General features: G+C 42.2%; 1 protein-coding gene across 1 annotated transcript in view; it reads right to left on the bottom strand.

The window, feature by feature from the left end:
• rnf10 (ring finger protein 10) overlaps positions 1 to 21,074 on the bottom strand; it is a 35,259-nt gene that overhangs the window by 8,923 nt on the left and 5,262 nt on the right. The window contains exons 3-10 of the mRNA XM_061985863.2: positions 20,351 to 20,556; positions 20,199 to 20,289; positions 19,950 to 20,134; positions 19,692 to 19,828; positions 19,401 to 19,555; positions 13,490 to 13,618; positions 13,159 to 13,399; positions 7,479 to 7,612 (exon numbers count right to left, since the gene is read on the bottom strand). Of these exons, the coding sequence (XP_061841847.2) occupies positions 7,479 to 7,612; positions 13,159 to 13,399; positions 13,490 to 13,618; positions 19,401 to 19,555; positions 19,692 to 19,828; positions 19,950 to 20,134; positions 20,199 to 20,289; positions 20,351 to 20,556 (1,278 nt within the window). The remainder of the gene's footprint in view (positions 1 to 7,478; positions 7,613 to 13,158; positions 13,400 to 13,489; positions 13,619 to 19,400; positions 19,556 to 19,691; positions 19,829 to 19,949; positions 20,135 to 20,198; positions 20,290 to 20,350; positions 20,557 to 21,074) is intronic.

Below are 21,074 nucleotides of genomic sequence, written 5' to 3'. Positions count from 1 at the left end.
GATCCAGTGAGAGCTGAAGATCCTGGCCAGATGAAGCCATCAGGACCACATCATCTGCAAAAAGCAGAGACCTAATCCTGCAGCCACCAAACCAGATCCCCTCAACGCCTTGACTGCGCCTAGAAATTCTGTCCATAAAAGTTATGAACAGAATGGGTGACAAAGGGCAGCCTTGGCGGAGTCCAACCCTCACTGGAAACGTGTCCGACTTACTGCCGGCAATGCGGACCAAGCTCTGGCACTGATCATACAGGGAGCGGACTGCCACAATCAGACAGTCCGATACCCCATACTCTCTGAGCACTCCCCACAGGACTTCCCGAGGGACACGGTCGAATGCCTTCTCCAAGTCCACAAAACACATGTAGACTGGTTGGGCAAACTCCCATGCACCCTCAAGGACCCTGCCGAGAGTATAGAGCTGGTCCACAGTTCCACGACGAAAACCACATTGTTCCTCCTGAATCCGAGGTGCGACTATCCGGCGTAGCCTCCTCTCCAGTACACCTGAATAGACCTTACCGGGAAGGCTGAGGAGTGTGATCCCACGATAGTTAGAACACACCCTCCGGTTCCCCTTCTTAAAGAGAGGAACCACCACCCCGGTCTGCCAATCCAGAGGTACCGCCCCCAATGTCCACGCGATGCTGCAGAGTCTTGTCAACCAAGACAGCCCCACAGCATCCAGAGCCTTAAGGAACTCCGGGCGGATCTCATCTACCCCTGGGGCCTTGCCACCGAGGAGCTTTTTAACTACCTCAGCAACCTCAGCCCCAGAAATAGGAGAGCCCACCACAGATTCCCCAGGCACTGCTTCCTCATAGGAAGACGTGTTGGTGGGATTGAGGAGGTCCTCGAAGTATTCCCTCCACCGATCCACAACATCCGCAGTCGAGGTCAGCAGAACACCATCCGCACCATACACGGTGTTGATAGTGCACTGCTTTCCTTCCTGAGGGTAGTCTTTGCTATTTAAAAAACGTTTTCGCCTGCATTAAACAATATGTGCTAATGACCGATCATGTACTTTTCTTTATATAGTGAGAAGCAAATAATGTTTAACGACAAACTTGTCCTTCCTACATTTAATGAAATATTATGCCACTAACAATCTTGATTGGCTTTTTTTATGATAGCAAATTGCACCCGACACTGACTTGGAACAACAGCATTAAATGGTCTGAGTAGGGGTGTAACGGTGCGTGTATTTGTATTGAACCGTTTCGGTACGGGGGTTCCGCTTCGGTTCGGAGATGTACCGAACGAGTTTCCACACGGACATATTAAGTAGCGTAACGCACGTTGTGTAAACAATGCACACCGAGGCACAACACACGGCATGCTAGCAGCTAACGGGCTAGGATAGACTGACCATACGTCCTCTTTTCACCGGACATGTCCTCTTTTGCGGCGCTGTCAGGGCGGAGTTTCTTAAATGCCTCAAATGTCCGGCATTTTGAGTTAGGGTTGCGTGTATTTTCAATGTACGTTCAGGGTTAAGAAGGGGTTAAAAACAAAACAAACAGCAGCATTGGTGAGGGAGGGGCAGAGACAGAGAGAGAGAGAGAGTTATGATAAACGCGCATGCGTCGCCAGGCTCTGCTTTTTATCCATAGATTTATCACATTTAATTTTTTATTATCTATAGCAGGGGTGTCAAGAGTGTGCCCCGGAGGCCATTTGCGGCCCACAGCTAATGTTTTAAAGGCCCACGGCACATTCTAAAAATACTATTAAAACATAACAAAAGTGAAATAAAAAAGCTTAAAGCTTAGAAAAAGTTGCAATGTTGACTAATAAAACAATGCTGTTTTTTTTTCTTTCAAACTGTCATTGCTCAAAACATAATATTGAATCAAAATCAATGTTATTATGAATTATTGACCTATCCAAGGTTCCCATTACTTCACATCAAATATTCCACTAAGAAAAATATTTTTGGTGGAAGATTTTGCAAATTTGGTAAATAAATAACCCAAAAATTTATATTTTGTTGTTTTCTTACTGTACCGAAAATGAACCGAACCGTGACCTCTAAACCGAGGTATGTACTGAACCGGTTTATTATATCAGCTAGAAAGGGATAACTGTAGTTGATGTATTTCAAGTTAATTTACAATTTGTAATATTTGATAAGGATATTAGGCCTTAGTCGATAACAAATGTTGCTGGACGACATATTGTCCAACAAGTTATTGCGTTAAAACGATAATATTCCATCTATCCATTTTCTACCGCTTGTCCCTTTTGGTGTCGCGGGGGGTGCTGGAGCCTATCTCAGCTGCATTCGGGCAGAAGGCGGGGTTCCCCCCCGGACAATTCGCCACCTCATCACAGGGCCAACACAGATAGACAACAAATATTGTCAGCTTTATTTTGCGACCAAAATAGGCATTCATGTAGTGTGTGAATGTTGTCTGTGTTGGCCCTGTGATGAGGGGGCGACTTGTCCAGGGTGCAGCTGAGATAGGCTCCTGAACGGGACAAGCGGTAGAACATGGATGGCAGTCGTAATATATAATAATATTGCAAGTACAGTATTTCTTTCACATGCAATGAACTTATTTCTCAGTTTCGTACCATTGCAATTGGAAGGTTAAGACTGTTAAATATCCTAAATATGTAAACAGACAAAAACAAAATGGACTCTTAATCTTTTAGCAAAAATTGCACTTCAGTAAGTACAGTCATGGCCATAAATATTGGCACCCCTGCATTTCTGTCAGATAAGGCACCACTTCTCCCAGAAAATTGTTGAAATGACAAATGCTTTGGTAGTCACATGGAACAAAAAAAAAAAAAAAAGCCAAATCTGATATCATTTTACACAGAACTCCAAAAATGGACTGGACAAAATGATTGGCGCCCTCAACTGAATATTTGGTAGCACACCCTTTGGAAAAAATAAGTGAAATCAATTGCTACCTGTAACCATCAATGAGTTTCTTACACCTTGCTACTGGAAGTTTGGACCACTCTTCTTCAGGTCTCTCAGATTTGAAGGGTTCCTTCTCCCAACTGCTGTTTTTACATCTTTTCACACTCTCCACTCATACTCCTTGATGGCCACTTCACAACACTCCAGCGCTTTGTCTTAAACCATTTTTGTCTGCTTTTTGAAGTATGCTTTATAATAATAATAATAATAATAACTGGGATTTATATAGCGCTTTTCTAAGTACCCAAAGTCGCTTTACATGTAGAAACCATCAAACATTCACACCTGGTGGTGGTAAGCTACTTTCATAGCCACAGCTGCCCTGGGGTAGACTGACGGAAGCGTGGCTGCAATTTGCGCCAACGGCCCCTCCGACCACCACCTATCATTCATCATTCAATTCACTGGTGTGAGTGGTACACGGCTTTGTCCTGCTGGAAGACACTGGGCCCTACATTATGCCCCAAAATTATTTGCTCATCCTCAGATTTCCTGATGCCATGCACACAGTCAAGGCATCCGGTACCAGAAGCAGCAAAACATCAGTGAAGCTCCACTATGTTTGACTGTAGGGATGGTGTTTTCTTTTCTTTAAAGGCCTCATTTTGTTTTCTGTAAACAGTGTGATGATGTGCTTTGCCAAAAAGCCCCACTTTAGTCTCATCGGTCCACAGGACCTTCTCCCAGAAGGATTTTTGGCTTCCTCAGGTAAGTTTTTGCAAACTCCAGTCTTGCTTTTTTTATGTCTCTGTGTCAGCAGCGGGGTTCTCCTGGGTCTCCTACCATAGCGTCCCTTTTCACTGAGATGGCGACAGATAGTGTGAGATGACACCGTTGTACCCTGTGTCTGCAGGTCAGCTTGAATTTGTTTGGAAGTGGATCCAGGTTCTTTATCCACAATTCTAACAATCCTTCGTTGCAGTCTTTCATCAATTTTTCCAGGGAGGTTAGCTAGAGTGCCATGGGCTTTAAACTTCTTGATGACATTGCGCACGGTAGACACAGTAACATTTAGATCTCTGGAGATGGACTTGGAGCCTTGAGATTGTCCATGCTTTTCCACAATCTTGCTTCTCAAATCTTCTGAGAGTTATTTGCTCTTCTTTCTTTTCTCCATGCTCAGCACAAAGGCTGAGTCAACTTTTTTCCATTTTAAATGGCTGCAAGTGTGATTTCTAAATTGCCAGCAACTGTGAGTGAGTTAATTATATTTATATAGCGCTTTTCTCTAGTGACTCAAAGCGCTTTTACATAGTGAAACCCAATATCTAAGTTACATTTAAACCAGTGTGGGTGGCACTGGGAGCAGGTGGGTAAAGTGTCTTGCCCAAGGACACAACGAACCTGGAACCCACAAGTTGCTGGCACGGCCGCTCTACCAACCGAGCTATACCGCCCCAACTGTTACTTGCTGCAGGTGAGTTTAATGACATTTTAAAGGAGCATCAAATGCTTAGAATACAACTATTTCTTACAATTTTGAAAAGGTCCAGTCTATTTTTGGAGTTCTGTGTAAAAATAATATCAGATTTGGCTTTTTTGGGAGTTTTTTTGTGTTGTTCCAATGCAAACAAAAGAAATAAACATGTGAATACCAAAGCATTTGTAATTTCAACAATTTTCTGGGAGAAGTGGTGCAGTACCTACTCAGTGGCCTAGTGGTTAAGAGTGTCCGCCCTGAGATCGGTAGGTTGTGAGTTCAAACCCCGGCCGAGTCATACCAAAGACTATAACAATGGGACCCATTACCAGTGTTGGGTTAGTTACTGAAAACCAGTAACTAGTTAGTTACTTTATTTCAAAAGTAACTCAGTTACTAACTCAGTTACTTACACCAAAAAGTAATGCGTTACTGTGAAAAGTAACTATTTAGTTACTTATTTTTTTCCCTTTTTTTTAAGGCTCCCATTAATGCCCTTTTAGCCTTCATTTCAGCACTGTTATTGCACTGGAGAATAATACAATCTGTTGATCAACTTGACATGCATTTGCATCACTGAACTCTGCTAAGCAATGTGCTCTACATACAACACACAAAGACAAAGATATGTTTCAAAGGGCCAATTTATTTCAGGCCAGAACAAATTGACAAAACTATTTTAAATAGCTGCAACATAATGGCACTTTAACTTTAACTTTAAGTAGATAGGATCTTTGATCCAAGACACAACTTACATTTAACTAAAATGTTATTTTCTTTGTGCTCGACAAAAGAAAAGTATTGAGAATGTCTCCATGTTAAAAAAAACTCGACTTCTGGCTTTGCCATGATGTCTTGTTAGTTGTTATGAGAGTCGCGTATGTGTGTGTGTGGCCCTTTAAGATATGACAGCGTGTGAGGTGAGTGACGTCAGTGAGTGAGTGGTCGAGAGAGGTGAGCGAGCGGCGACAGTGAGTGCGTGCAGGTGCTCTATCTTGGTGGATGGCTGCGTCCAATAAAGTCACAAAGTTGCAACAAACCGCCCGTCTTGTCATTCACCCTCAGCTGTAAAGACCCACTGCCGGGTAAAGTGAAGGTTGTTAGCCCCGAAGACGTACATAGGCCCTGGAGGAACGTCTCCCTTGCGCTCCTCAACTGCGGTATGGTAGTCTCCCCCGCCCCCACCCACACAAAGCACGCCTTTTCTTTTCCACCGCTGCAATAAAACACACTCAGATCTTCTGGTTCTATCCGATACTACATGAAAAATAACGTAAAATAACGCAGTAAAACATCATGTAGTAACGGCAACTGAGTTACTGAATATAAAAAATAACGCGTTAGATTACTAGTTACCGCCGAAACTAACGGCGTTACAGTAACGCGTTACTTTGTAATGCGTTAGTCCCAACCCTGCCCATTACCTCCCTGCTTGGCACTCAGCATCAAGGGTTGGAATTGGGGGTTAAATCACCAAAAATGATTGCCGGGCGCTGCACCGCTGCTGCCCACTGCTCCCCTCACCTCCCAGGGGATGAACAAGGGGATGGGTCAAATGCAGAGGACAAATTTCGCCACACCTAGTGTGTGTGACTATCATTGGTACTTTAACTTAACTAACTTTTATCTGACAGAAATGCAGGGGTGCCAATATTTTTGACCATGACTGTATTTAACATCTTGAAATGTAGTTTTTTTCCCAATTGAAAAAACTTTCCAACAATTTTGGCATTCTGGCTCATTCGTCTGTGTTGATTGACTCATCTTGTTCATTTGTTTGAAGCCGAAATACAGTATTCCTACACCGGACATTTGTCTTTGCAATCATCTTTCTTCCTCCAATTTTTTTTTTCTGTGTGCAAGCTAGTGGCGCCGAGATAAAGATTGTGGATGACCGACAAGAGGATTTACTCTGCTATTGAATACATGTGCTCAGGTGGTAAAAGCGACGCACAGAGTAATTCCTCTCGTACCATGTTTGAAAGCGAGAGGCAAAAAAACAACACTTGAAATCAGGAAATCACCCAGGTATCCTCATATAAATATTTAGGGGTTCATATTGATAATCTTCTCTGCTGGAAGACACATATTGACAAACTGTGCAATAGACTGCAACAGAGGCTATATTTTTTGCGAAGATTAAGATTGTACGGCGTAAGCAGCCACATCATGATGATTTTCTACCGTGCCATTGTAGAGAGCATCATTAGATACGGGATCACCTCATGGTTTGGCAACCTAACCGTTAAGCTAAAAAGCAAACTGGCCGGCATGCATAAAACGGCAATGAAAATCGTAGGGAGGAAAGAATATGAGCCTATACAGAGCATCTATGAGCAGGCAGTTAGGAAAAAAGCTAAGAAAATTATTTCCAACTCACAACACCCACTCTTTCCTGAATATGGAACCCTGCCATCAGGGAGAAGACTCCGGGTCCCACTATGCAAATTTAACCGCCTTAAATTATCATTTGTCCCAGCCTCCATTAAGCTGACCAACAATGTGCAATAGAATTTTAATACATAGGTTAGCACTTTTTTAGCACATAGCACTTTAGCACATAGCACTTTAGAACTAAGCACTTTAGCACACAGCACTTTATCCATGAGCTCTAGTGCAATGCACATTGTTACTTTATCTTTATCTCCATACTGTAGATTTTATGCCTACATCAAAGTGCCACCTATGTCTATCAAGCTCCATGTTCTTACTTTATCTTTATCTCCATACTGTAGATTTTATGCCTACATCAAAGTGCCACCTATGTCTATCAAGCTCCATGTTCTGATGTTTAAATGTTAGTTGTATGGTTGTGGTTGTGTCTGTGCTTGTGTTTTTGTTCTGTTGTTTTTGGGTATGTTAAGAAAGCAATGATGCACTGTGCCCAAGACAAATTTCCCCGCGGGGACAATAAAGTTGAACCTTGAACCTTGACCTTGAACATGGCAATTTATGGATGACGGCAAAGTACTCTATTTTATTTTAAATGTTTGTTTGATCAATTAATTAGGCTTCGATAATATGATGCAATTTGATACATTGTTGATATTTACAAAGGCACAACTGAACAATACACTAAAGTTTCTATTTATTAAAGTGAGTGCTTTGAGTTATTCTGACCTCGGTGACGGTGTGTCCCTCAATTTCCACCATAGTGGCGGTGATAGAGTCTGGGCTGGCCTCCAAGCTGCCATATTCCCGCAACAGACAACGTACATTCACAGGATGCAAGAACATCTGCTGGCAGTCCTCGGCTAGAGGATGACAAAAATGAGGAATCATGTCATTTGGAGATTAGATAAAACACAGAGCAAAAAGTTTAAAATAAACATGTATTTACTCTAACCTAAAACCTGCTAGTGTTCCTACTAGGGCTTGCAATTTTATTATTTTATACATATAAACGCATTACACTGCAAAATAAGTAAAATAAGACACATTACTTTTAAAGTGTTAAAATATTCTTGCCTCAATGTGCCACACATTAGAACAATATGCTTACTTTCATCTACGGAACATTAATCGTCTTCGCCCATCCCTTACCCCTCATACTGCTGCCATACTAGTCCATAGCCTGGTCCATCCCTTACCCCACATACTGCTGCCATACTAGTCCATAGCCTGGTCCATCCCTTACCCCACATACTGCTGCCATACTAGTCCATAGCCTGGTCCATCCCTTAGTCCTCATACTGCTGCCATACTAGTCCATAGCCTGGTCCATCTCTTACCCCACATACTGCTGCCATACTAGTCCATAGCCTGGTCCATCCCTTACTCCACATACTGCTGCCATACTAGTCCATAGCCTGGTCCATCTCTTACCCCACATACTGCTGCCATACTAGTCCATCCCTTACTCCACATACTGCTGCCATACTAGTCCATAGCCTGGTCCATCCCTTACTCCACATACTGCTGACATACTAGTCCATAGCCTGATCCATCCCTTACTCCACATACTGATGCCATACTAGTCCATAGCCTGGTCACCTCTCGCCTGGACTACTGCAACTCTCTCCTGTTTGGTCTCCCTCACAAGTCACTTCCCAAACTTCACCTTCTCCAGAAGTCTGCAGCCCGGATAATCACCAGAACCCCTTCAATCCAGCACATCAGCCCTGTTCTGCAGCAACTCCACTGGCTACCCATCAAACATCGTATCCACTTTAAAACAATTCTCCTCACTTTCAAAGCCATCCATAACCTCTCTCCATCTTATCTCTCTGACCTGATCCATGTCGCCACGCCTCACGTTCCCTAAGATCCTCTTCATCCATCCATCTCACTGTCCCTTTATTTCAAGTGTCCACCATGGGTGCCCGAGCTTTCAGCCGCTCTGCCCCACATCTTTGGAACTCTTTGCCACCAGACCTTCGTAACTTAGACGCAATATCCCTCTTCAAATCAAGACTCAAAACACACCTATTCCTGACTGCTTATTCACTGTAATCATCTTTTCTTCTCTATCGTTGTTGTTGTTATTATTGTTGTTTTTATCCAATTTGATTTTATTGTTTAGATTTTGTACGGTGTCATACCTGCCAACTTTTGAAATCAGAGAAACCTAGTAGCCAGGGTTCAGGGGCCGCAGGCCCCGGTAGGTCCAGGACAAAGTCCTGGTGGGGGGTTCAGGCTTCGCCCCCCGACGCAAAATGATTATTAGCATTCAGACAGGTTAAAATGTTGCTAAAACCATTACTTTTCTATCAGTCACAGTGACTTTTCAAAACAAAAATATTAGAGCAAAAATCATATGGGTTGATTGACATGTTTATTCTGTAAGCTAACTTCAATAGTTTGAAATTATTTTGACAGTTAATGCCAGTTATCCTGTCAACCTTTCACAAGACTTCAATTTGTTAATTGAAAGTATAAACAGTATACCGGTAAACACTTTTTACAGTAAACAAATGGTTTACACATTTCTATCACAATTATCATACTGTAAACATGGTAAGCTAACTTCATTAAAATTAATAGTCCTGTCAATAGCATGGAATTACAATTCAAATGTAGTTTTTTTGTAAGCCTTTCAAAAGAATTCAAAATATGAAAAATGAATGAAAATTAATTTAAGCCATCAGACACTTGAAAAGTGGCACATCACATCTCTAATGTAATCATTTGAACTTTTCAACAGAAATAGCACTGCAAAAATATTAAGGACATACTTCTGTATTTTGGTAGTTATGCTGTCAACATTTAACAAGATTTCTTCAACTTGGACTTGAAAACATAAATAGTATAAACACTTTTAACAGTATAACAGTACTAAACAATTCCAATAGATAACATTGGTGTCATTACCTTTTTGTGGCTAAAATCCGAAAAACGTTGAAAGTTTTCCACTTGTATCGCTAGCAACGGCATTAGACTTGTGTTTTTTTGTCCCAACGTGGTCTTTTACATCGCTAATTCCTCCGTGTCCGATCGAAAAATCTTGTCTGCACAAGGTGCAATTCGCGTAGTTTTCACCCTTTTTGGAACGGATAATTATTCCCGGATAGGCTTTTGAATATTCTTCACGGAATGACTGCAGTTTTCTTTTCCGTTTAAGACTCGTATGCCATTTTTCTCCGGCTGATTCCATGATCATTCGCTCGTTTGGAAACAATGGCAACTGGTGCCTCGTGCTTGGCAGCGGTGCTATAAATAGCCTCGCGGAATGGCTCGATAGGAAGTTACGGGAAGCAGGTCGAATGTCATTGTTGTTACGCGATTTCGTGAATAAAACTTAAAAAAAATATATTTTTTTTAATTAATGAAAAACCGTATTTTTTATCACTGCAACCGTAACCCGGAATAGGTTGATGAAAACCGTACTAATTACGGGAAAACCGGAGTAGTTGGCAGGTATGCGGTGTCCTTGAGTGCCCAGAAAGGCGCCTTATAAATAAAATGTATTATTATTATTAATTATTAATATGCAATAATTTGCTTTATGTAGAGTTGCAGATTCATAGCTTTTGTCTACATCTGCTCCTGAAGAAATAACCGATAAAAACTATAGTGTTTATAATTTAATTATAATAGATAATAATAATAATTCAAGTAATTAGTATTTAAAAGCATGTAAACCATTGTACTTTATGTGTAAGGTAAATTACTTTGGACTCATTTCTGTAAATAAAAATGTAACTTAAATAAATATAGAACATCTTAAAGTGCAGTTTTTTTCCTAGTTGGAAAAATTAGGTCGGACGTTGTCTTTTTTTTTGTAGCCATTACATGATGACGGCACTTTTCCTCCAAATGTGTTACTTTTCGGAACTTTTTATTGGCAAGTCAGAAGGCTGTGCTGTGCTTCCTGTGCACGTAAAGCTGGTGGTCTTGCACTAAAGATTGCGGGTGACTGAAAAGAAGGCTCACTGCGTCCAGTTAATTGAACTGTCAATTGCGCTCAGATGCAGAGAGCAATGCACAGAGTGAAACCTCTTTACCCCTGTTTGAAGCGAGCGGCGAATAAACCCAAGGCTCAATTCTGATTGGCGAACATGTTTTTCGCTCAAATGCCAGTGACTGCAGAAAAGAAAGGAAAAATAAACTCAGCCTCTTGCGGTTACATTATTGTACCAATTAAAACATTGGTGTCAATTCGATGTAGATTAATTGTTCAGCCCTAGGTCCTACAGATTCAAAATATCAAAATCCCACTTTCTTCAAACTAATTTTCAGACGCCTCAGTAGAACACATTTCTGACATTCCCCCATGATACTCCCTTCCGCTGCAAGCCAAAAAGAGAGTGGATTTTATTTTTCATTCCTCACCATTGTAGTGGCTTGGCTCTTAAAGTTCATACGTTTTGTGTGTCGGCAGGGTGGCTGCAAACCATAATAATCCTATCAAAATAAGGCTTGAACTATCTTAACTTGCATGTTATGGGCCTATGTCATATATTAGTCTCACCTTGTAAATCCACCCTGCAAACCATAATAATCCATCAAAATTGTATAAGAAGAAGGCTTGAACTATCTTAAGTTGCATGTGATGAGTCTATGTCATATACAGGTAAAAGCCAGTAAATTAGAATATTTTGAAAAACTTGATTTATTTCAGTAATTGCATTCAAAAGGTGTAACTTGTACATTATATTTATTCATTGCACACAGACTGATGCATTCAAATGTTTATTTCATTTAATTTTGATGATTTGAAGTGGCAACAAATGAAAATCCAAAATTCCGTGTGTCACAAAATTAGAATATTACTTAAGGCTAATACAAAAAAGGGATTTTTAGAAATGTTGGCCAACTGAAAAGTATGAAAATGAAAAATATGAGCATGTACAATACTCAATACTTGGTTGGAGCTCCTTTTGCCTCAATTACTGCGTTAATGCGGCGTGGCATGGAGTCGATGAGTTTCTGGCACTGCTCAGGTGTTATGAGAGCCCAGGTTGCTCTGATAGTGGCCTTCAACTCTTCTGCGTTTTTGGGTCTGGCATTCTGCATCTTCCTTTTCACAATACCCCACAGATTTTCTATGGGGTTAAGGTCAGGGGAGTTGGCGGGCCAATTTAGAACAGAAATACCATGGTCCGTAAACCAGGCACGGGTAGATTTTGCGCTGTGTGCAGGCGCCAAGTCCTGTTGGAACTTGAAATCTCCATCTCCATAGAGCAGGTCAGCAGCAGGAAGCATGAAGTGCTCTAAAACTTGCTGGTAGACGGCTGCGTTGACCCTGGATCTCAGGAAACAGAGTGGACCGACACCAGCAGATGACATGGCACCCCAAACCATCACCCAACCATGCAAATTTTGCATTTCCTTTGGAAATCGAGGTCCCAGAGTCTGGAGGAAGACAGGAGAGGCACAGGATCCACGTTGCCTGAAGTCTAGTGTAAAGTTTCCACCATCAGTGATGGTTTGGGGTGCCATGTCATCTGCTGGTGTCGGTCCACTCTGTTTCCTGAGATCCAGGGTCAACGCAGCCGTCTACCAGCAAGTTTTAGAGCACTTCATGCTTCCTGCTGCTGACCTGCTCTATGGAGATGGAGATTTCAAGTTCCAACAGGACTTGGCGCCTGCACACAGCGCAAAATCTACCCGTGCCTGGTTTACGGACCATGGTATTTCTGTTCTAAATTGGCCCGCCAACTCCCCTGACCTTAGCCCCATAGAAAATCTGTGGGGTATTGTGAAAAGGAAGATGCAGAATGCCAGACCCAAAAACGCAGAAGAGTTGAAGGCCAATATCAGAGCAACCTGGGCTCTCATAACACCTGAGCAGTGCCAGAAACTCATCGACTCCATGCCACGCCGCATTAACGCAGTAATTGAGGCAAAAGGAGCTCCAACCAAGTATTGAGTATTGTACATGCTCATATTTTTCATTTTCATACTCTTCAGCTGGCCAACATTTCTAAAAATCCCTTTTTTGTATTAGCCTTAAGTAATATTCTAATTTTGTGACACACGGAATTTTGGATTTTCATTTGTTGCCACTTCAAATCATCAAAATTAAATGAAATAAACATTTGAATGCATCAGTCTGTGTGCAATGAATAAATATAATGTACAAGTTACACCTTTTGAATGCAATTACTGAAATAAATCAAGTTTTTCAAAATATTCTAATTTACTGGCTATTACCTGTATTAGTCTCACCTTGTACATCTAATTACTGGATAAAAAAACCTTTGAATGATATTCTATTTTTAAAGTTTTACCTATATGTTTAATATTTAAAAATATTAAATGATATTAATCCAGCCTCAAACTGAATACAGTTAATTGATGGTAAACAGTTCAGAACATCACTATTATGTCTTAAACTTTGGTTCTGCAAAATACCAACCTTGATAGAAGTAATAGAAGGGTCCGTGCACCTGGCTGGTTGAAGTGTGAACTGTTTCTGTCTCTCTAGCAGGAATTTTCTCATCAGAACCGGGCTCTGGAGTTACATCCAACACAGCATCTGAAGGCTCTTCTTGCACACACTCCAAAATATCTGCAGTTGGCCCTGGCAACTCCTCAGCAATCTCCTCTGGGGGTGCCTCCACTTCATCGTCAAATGCAGACGAATACTGTAGCATCGGCTAAAATGAGACTAGTATTATTGGCGACTGTGACTAAATCCAGGAAAGAGAAAAACAAAAAAAGCTGGATGAGTGTTCCTTCAGTCCTACCTTGGTAACACTGTTGTTAGTCATAAATTCCTCTGCGGGAGCAGTAGGTTCCTCAAGAGCCAGAGAGGAGAAGTCAAAGGTGTCGACTTTATTTGGCTTCTGCTGCTGAAAAAGTGTTTCCTCTCGCTCCTGAATCAAAATGAGGAAAAGGTGTTTACCATATTTGAACAGTTTACGCTGCAAAACTACTGTATAGTACAGGGGTCGGCAACCTTTACCAGTCAAAGAGCCATTTTGACCAGTTTCAGAAATTATAGAAAACAATGGGAGCCGCAAATTTTTTTGAAATTTTGAATGACAACACTGCATACAAAGTTTTTTTTTTGCTTTGTGCTATGTATAAACCAGGGGTCTCAGACACGCTGCCCACACCTTTATATGACATTTTTAAGCTGGTGCGGCACGCGGGTTTTGAATGAATAGCGCTTGTCAGCGTCGTGCGTGCCGTGATGGTACAGCATATAGCGCCCACTACAACCAGCGTGCCTGATCAGCCACATGTTGTATGGGGCTTCCGCTTGCTCACATAGGTGACAGCAAGGCATACTTCCTCAACAACCACACAGGTCACACTGACGGTGGCGGTATAAAAAAAAACTTTAACACTCTTACTCGTAACACAGCATAAACACAACAGGACAAATACCCAGAATCCCATGCAACCCTAACTCTTCGGGGGGGGGGAGGGGGAGGTATGGGGGGTTTGATGTGTGAGGGAGCAGGCTTGGGGTAGGGGCGGGGTTTGGTGGTAGCAGGGGTGTATAATGTATCCCGAAAAAGTTAGGGCTGCATGGGATTCTGGGTGTTTGTTCTGTTGTGTTTATGTTTGTAAGGTGCAGACGTTCTCCCGAAATGTGTTTGTCATTCTTGTTTGGTTTTGGTTCAAAGTGTGGCGCATTATTAGTACCGTATTTTCCGCACCATAAGCCACCCTGGGTTATAAGCCGCGCCTTCAATGAACGGCATATTTCAAAACTTTGTCCACCTATAAGCCGCCCCGTGTTATAAGCCGCATCTAACTGCGCTAAAGGGTATGTCAAAAAAACAGTCAGATAGGTCAGTCAAACTGTAATAATATATTAAAAACCAGCGTGATGTGGGCGCGCATGGAGTCGTATATCAACATGGACGGAGCTGCGTGAAAAAAGCCACCCGGCCTCTTCGCGTAAACTTACCTTAACCACTCGCTCATCTTTTCTTCATCCATCCATCCCTTCGAGTTAGCTTTTATGATGACGCCGGCTGGAAAGGTCTCTTTTGGCAAGGTCTTCCTTTTGAATATCACCATGGGTGGAAGTTTCTGGCCATTAGCATGGCAAGCTAGAACCACAGTGAAGGATGACTTCTCATTCCCTGTGGTGCGAATATTCACCGTACGTGCTCCCGTTGTATCCACAGTGCGGTTCACAGGAATATCAAAAGTCAGTGGAACCTCGTCCATGTTGATAATGTTCTCTGGCCGGATCTTTTTTTCAGCTATCTTGTTTTTACAATATGCACGGAAAGTAGCCAGCTTTTCTTGAAAGTCTTTAGGCAGTTGCTGTGAAATAGTAGTCCGTGTGCGGATGGAGAGATTGCGTCTTTTCATGAACCGGAAACCTGTCGCTTAGTAGGAGCCATTTTGTGGTCTTTACAGATGTAAACACACAAAGGAAATGAAACGTAATACCCGCGCGCTTCTTCTTCTACGGGGGCGGGTGGTTGCTTACCGTAGAAGAAGAAGCGCTTCCTCTTCTATGAGGGCGGGTGCTTACCTTGGCAGTTGCTTACCATAGAAGAAGAAGCGCTTCCTCTTCTACGGGGAAAAAAGATGGCGGCTGTTTACCGTAGTTGCGAGACCGAAACTTTATGAAAATAAATATTTATATTAATCCATATATAAGGCGCACCGGGTTATAAGCCGCACTGTCAGCTTTTGTGAAAATTTGTGGTTTTTAGGTGCGGCTTATAGTGCGGAAAATACGGTAAGAGTGTTAAAGTTCTTTTATATGGTCACCGTCCGTGTAACCTGTGTGGCTGTTGACCAAGTATGCCTTGCTGTCACGTACGTGTGCAAGCAGAAAATGTATATTGTATAACAAGTATTGGGCTGGCATGCTGTTAATACACATTGTAGAGGGCGCTAAATGTTGTAACATCATGGCATGCCCTTATTATAGCTGTAAGGGTGAAAATCGGTGAATATTGATCCCGGGAGTTTTCTGCGAGATGCACTGAAATCCAGAAGTCTCACGGGAAAATTGGGGGGTTCAGCAAGTAAGCTGCTGAGCCGCATCAGAGTGATCAAAGAGCCGCGGGTTGCCGACCCCTGGTATAGTAGAAAGGAGTGAGCAAAATAAGTGCACAGTTAAATAGTTTACGGTCTAAGGCAGCCTTTCTTAACCTGGGCTCAGGGGGTCAATAGACCAGTGCGAGTGGTAATACGAGAGAGAGAAGGTGCGAATCTGGTAACAAATGAAGGAAGAACTCATTCCTAAGAAATACAGCACGGGGTCCATCGTCTGGCGGTGGTTTGGCTTCAAGCGGGAAGATGTCGAACATTTATGCGGCAAAAGCGTTGCTACAAAAAGTAGCACCTACTGCTAATTTGTAGCATCATTTGAAAAATCACCCGTTAGAGAATGAAGAGTGCTTGAAACTCTGCATGTCAACATCTCCGTTCTGTGCCACACCAACATTATGCCGAAGCAACCATTTCCACATCAACACCGTATGAAACAAATAGTCAACAACAGAAGGAGATAACGTCCGCAGGAAACTAACACATAGCGAAGGACATAAACCATTTGATTTCTTATTATGCAGCTCATTTTTATTTGACAGTTATTGAAATATCTTGTGTGACATCATGCACAAAAGTGCATTTTATTTGTTTGAAACTATTGTAGTGGCATTAATTTAGTGTTGTTTTGATGTGTCATCTTAGTGACATCATGCACAAAAGTGCACTAATAGCTTGTTTTAAAATGTCTCTGACAATCTTGCACTTTCTGTTTTGAAATGACATGAATGTTTGCGCCACTGCTTAATAACTGTTTAATAAATACACTTTTACTTGTGGTTTCCCTCTCTGCATGAAAGTTTAAAATGAACATATATTAATGCAGTATGAACAATAATATTTTAATGTAGACACATAGAATCATCATACTGCTGTGATTATATGCATCAAGTGTTCATTCAAGGCTAAGGCAAAATATCGAGATATATACTGTGTATCGTGACCAGAGGTGGGTAGAGTAGCCAGAAATTGTACTCAAGTAAGAGTACTGTTACTTTAGAGATTTATTACTCAAGTAAAAGTAAGGAGTAGTCACCCAAATATTTACTTGAGTAAAAGTAAAAAGTATGTTGTGAAAAAACTACTCAAGTACTGAGTAACTGATGAGTAACATACACACTCATATATATATATACCGGTATATATATATACCGTATTTTCCGCACTATAAGGCGCACCGGATTATTAGCCGCACCTTCTATGAATTACATATTTCATAATTTTGTCCACCAATAAGCCGCCCCGGACTAAAAGCCGCGCCTACGCTGCGCTAAAGTGAATGTCAAAAAAACGCTGCGCTAAAGTGAATGTCAAAAAAACAGTCAGATAGTTCAGTCAAACTTTAATAATATATTGAAAACCAGCGTTCTAACAACTCTGTCCCAAAATGTACGCAAATGTGCAATCACAAACATAGTAAAATTCAAAATGGTGTAGAGCAATAAATAGCAACATAATGTTGCTCGAACGTTAATGTCACAACACACAAAATAAACATAGCGCTCACCTTCTGAAGTTATTCTTCATTCGTAAATCCTTCGAATTCTTCGTCTTCGGTGTCCGAATTGAAAAGTTGCGCAAGCGTGGGATCCAAAAATGGCCGGCTCCGCCTCGTCGAAGTCATCGGATTCAGTGTCGCTGTTGTTGTGCAGCAGTTCTGTGAATCCTGCCTTCCGGAAAGCTCGGACCACAGTTGTGACCGAAACTATCTGCCCAGGCATTTACGATCCACTGGCAGATGTTGGCGTATGTCGACCGGCGCTATCTGCCCGTCTTAGTGAAGGTGTGTTCGCCTTCGGAGCTGTGTGAAAAAAGCCACCCGGCCTCTTCGCGTAAACTTCCCTTAACCACTCGCTCATCTTTTCTTCATCCATCCATCCCTTCGAGTTAGCTTTTATGATGACGCCGGCTGGAAAGGTCTCTTTTGGCAAGGTCTTCCTTTTGAATATCACCCTGGGTGGAAGTTAGCATGGCAAGCTAGAACCACAGTGAAGGATGACTTCTCATTCTCTGTGGTGCGAATATTCACCGTACGTGCTCCCGTTCCACAGTGCAGTTCACAGGAATATCAGTTGCTGTGAAATACGGTAGTAATCCGTGTGCGGATGGAGAGATTGCGTCTTTTTATGAACCGGATCCTTGTCCTTTGTAGGAGCCATTTTGTGGTCTTTACAGATGTAAACAGGAAATGAAACGTACGGTGATATCCGCGCGTTTTTTCTTCTTCTTCCGGGGGCGGGTGAAGCGCTTCCTGTTCTATGGGGGCGGGTGCTTTCCTTGGCGGTTGCTTGCGTAGAAGAAGAAGCGCTTCCTGTTCTACCGGGAAAAAAGATGGCGGCTGTTTACCGAAGTTGCGAGACCGAAACCTTATGAAAATGAATCGTAATAAAGCGCACCGGGTTATTAGGCGCACTGTCAGCTTTTGAGAAAAATTGTGGTTTTTAGGTGCGCCTTATAGTGCGGAAAATACGGTATATATATATACACACACACACACACACCGGTATATATATATATATATATATATATATATATATATATATATATATATATATACACATACATACATACATACATACATACATACATATACATTGATATATACAGTATATAATTTATATGTATTTATTTTGCTGTTTTAGGTGTTTTAATGAATATACATGCATGTTTAACATATAGATTCCTTTCTTTAATGAAGACTAGAATATAAGTTGGTGTATTACCTGATTCTGATCACTTGCGTTGATTGTAATCAGACAGTCGTGATGATAACGTCCACGTTTTCAAATGGAGGAGAAGAAACGTTCTTCCTTTCTGTCTAATACCACATGAAAGTGGTGGGTTTTTGGCATCTTATTTGTCCAGCTTCCAAACTCGTTTTTATACACTTTACAAGAAATATATTGGCGTCAAACTCCGTAGCTTGCTAACTTGTTTGCGCTGGCTTCCGGAGACTCTTGTTTTGAAAGCGCAGGCGCGATGGAGCGGCACTTTTATTGTGAAGACAGGACCGTCCTCATGTGCGGTCAGTCTTTAGGCTTTTGACGGGATGTACGGTTGAAATAAAAAAGTATCTTTTTTCCTTCACAATTTTGATTGATTGATTGGAACTTTTATTATTAGATTGCACAGTACAGTACATATTCCGTACAATTGACCACTAAATGGTAACACCCCAATAAGTTTTTCAACTTGTTTAAGTCAGGTCATGTGACCACCTGGCTCTGTTTGATTGGTCCAACGTCACCAGTGACTGCATCTGATTGGTGGAACGAAGTGAAACGTCACCAGTAAGGCAGGCACTTTGAAGGTCTGTCTGACAGACCAAAACAAACAAAGCGTGCATTAACAGATGGATAAAAATTAGTAGCGAGCTGAATGTAGATAAAAGTAGCGGAGTAAAAGCAGCGTTCCTTCTCTATAAATATACTTAAGTAAAAGTAAAAGTATGTTGCATTAAAACTACTCTTAGAAGTACAATTTATCGCAAAAGTTACTCAAGTAGATGTAACGGAGTAAATGTAGCGCGTTACTACCCACCTCTGATCGTGACATGGCTTAAAATTATCGAGATATTAGTCAAAGGCCATATCGCCCAGCCCTAGGTACAGTTATGTATCCTTTGTTTACCTGCAAATGGCAAAGTGCGCTCTGGATAAAGCAGCCTTGTGCATCTTCATCCTGGCATAGCTGGGCCTGCAGGGCAGCCTTCTCCTCCGCCACCAGGATGAGGACCTGATCAGAGGTGGTGAGCAGCAGCTTGGAATATGGACTAAGAGCAGCATCTACAGAACAAAACAAGACACTTATTGAATTATGTCTATTCTTAAAAATCATTATATAAGGTTTATTTCCTACATAAACTGCACCAAAACAGCAAAAATCAACATCTCCTCCATAGTAATGTCTGTCATGACTTACCTCCAAGGCGTATAGGCTCTTCCACTTTCGCCCACTGAGAGCTCGGCATGGCTACAACAGCTCCCTTTTCCCTGCGCATGAGGCGCATGGTGATGACATCGCCGACCACATACTGCCTGGTCTCCATAGCAACCACACTGCAACATCCAATAGTTTTAAGATAAGACTGTGAAACAGCATTTAAAAATCAAAACCTTTGAGGGCCCTTGCAAACACACGCCAATGATTTATTCACAATAAATCTGTTCTTCAAATCACCTCTTCAAATCCCCCATGTGGACGGATTCGTAGCATATAGGACACTTGGACCAAATCTTGTCACTTAGAGACAAGTAATGCAATATGCAGGGCCAGCAGAAGATGTGTCCACAGCGGGTGATGCGGGCGGCCACAGGTGGGTAGAGGCAGATGGGGCAAGATGGCACCTCATGACTATAGATTCGCTGGATGAAACAAAAGTGTAGACATTGTTTGAGGTGAATGGTGTTGGGAAACAAAAGCACTTACCACTTGTTGCACACAGTCCCAGTTGACAAGAGTATCCGGATCAGTGAAGTGAGCTTCGTAGTCCTGGTCATCAGTCACCAGAAACTGGCAGCTGAAATGCAAAGAGAACGCTCAACCTCCACCATTTTTTGGAACATTTACGCTTGGCTTACTTGGCCTGCAGAAAAAGCTCCTTGTTAAAGGGCTTGTGCTTGTGGCCCCATTTGTTTCGGCGTCCCCAACAGGAGGGTCCTCCGTCTCCGGCAGCACCATTACCTCCACGAGGTTCGAAGGTGAAGTTCAACAGGTGATTCAAGCTGATTTTTTTCGGTCCAGCAAACTGAGCCGGGGTAAACTCGGCCCGGTGTGTCTCTGCTACCTGGAAAAGCGGAGGCCAAAACAGTTGATCAGTTATTATGCATGTGATAAATGTGCGTCAACTTTTTTTTAAACTGACATGTTACTAGGGCTGGGCGATATATCCAATTTGGAAGATGTATCGATATATTTTTAAACAAGATATAAATTAAGAAAATATCCATCCATCCATCCATCTTCTTCCGCTTATCCGAGGTCGGGTCGCGGGGGCAGCAGCCTAAGCAGGGAAGCCCAGACTTCCCTCTCCCCAGCCACTTCGTCCAGCTCCTCCCGGGGGATCCCGAGGCGTTCCCAGGCCAGCCGAGAGACATAGTCTTCCCAACGTGTCCTGGGTCTTCCCCGTGGCCTCCTACCGGTCGGACGTGCCCTAAACACCTCCCGAGGGAGGCGATCGGGTGGCATCCTGACCAGATGCCCGAACCACCTCATCTGGCTCCTCTCGATATGGAGGAGCAGCGGAATATTTGAACAATGATGACGAAAACTGTTGTCTCTGTCGTGTCCGTGTGTCGAAAATTG

This window comes from Nerophis lumbriciformis, linkage group LG12 (assembly GCF_033978685.3).
Source record: "Nerophis lumbriciformis linkage group LG12, RoL_Nlum_v2.1, whole genome shotgun sequence".
NCBI lineage: Eukaryota > Metazoa > Chordata > Actinopteri > Syngnathiformes > Syngnathidae > Nerophis > Nerophis lumbriciformis.
The sequence above is the reverse complement of the archived record's forward strand: the minus strand, read 5'-3'. Positions and strand labels throughout refer to the sequence as shown.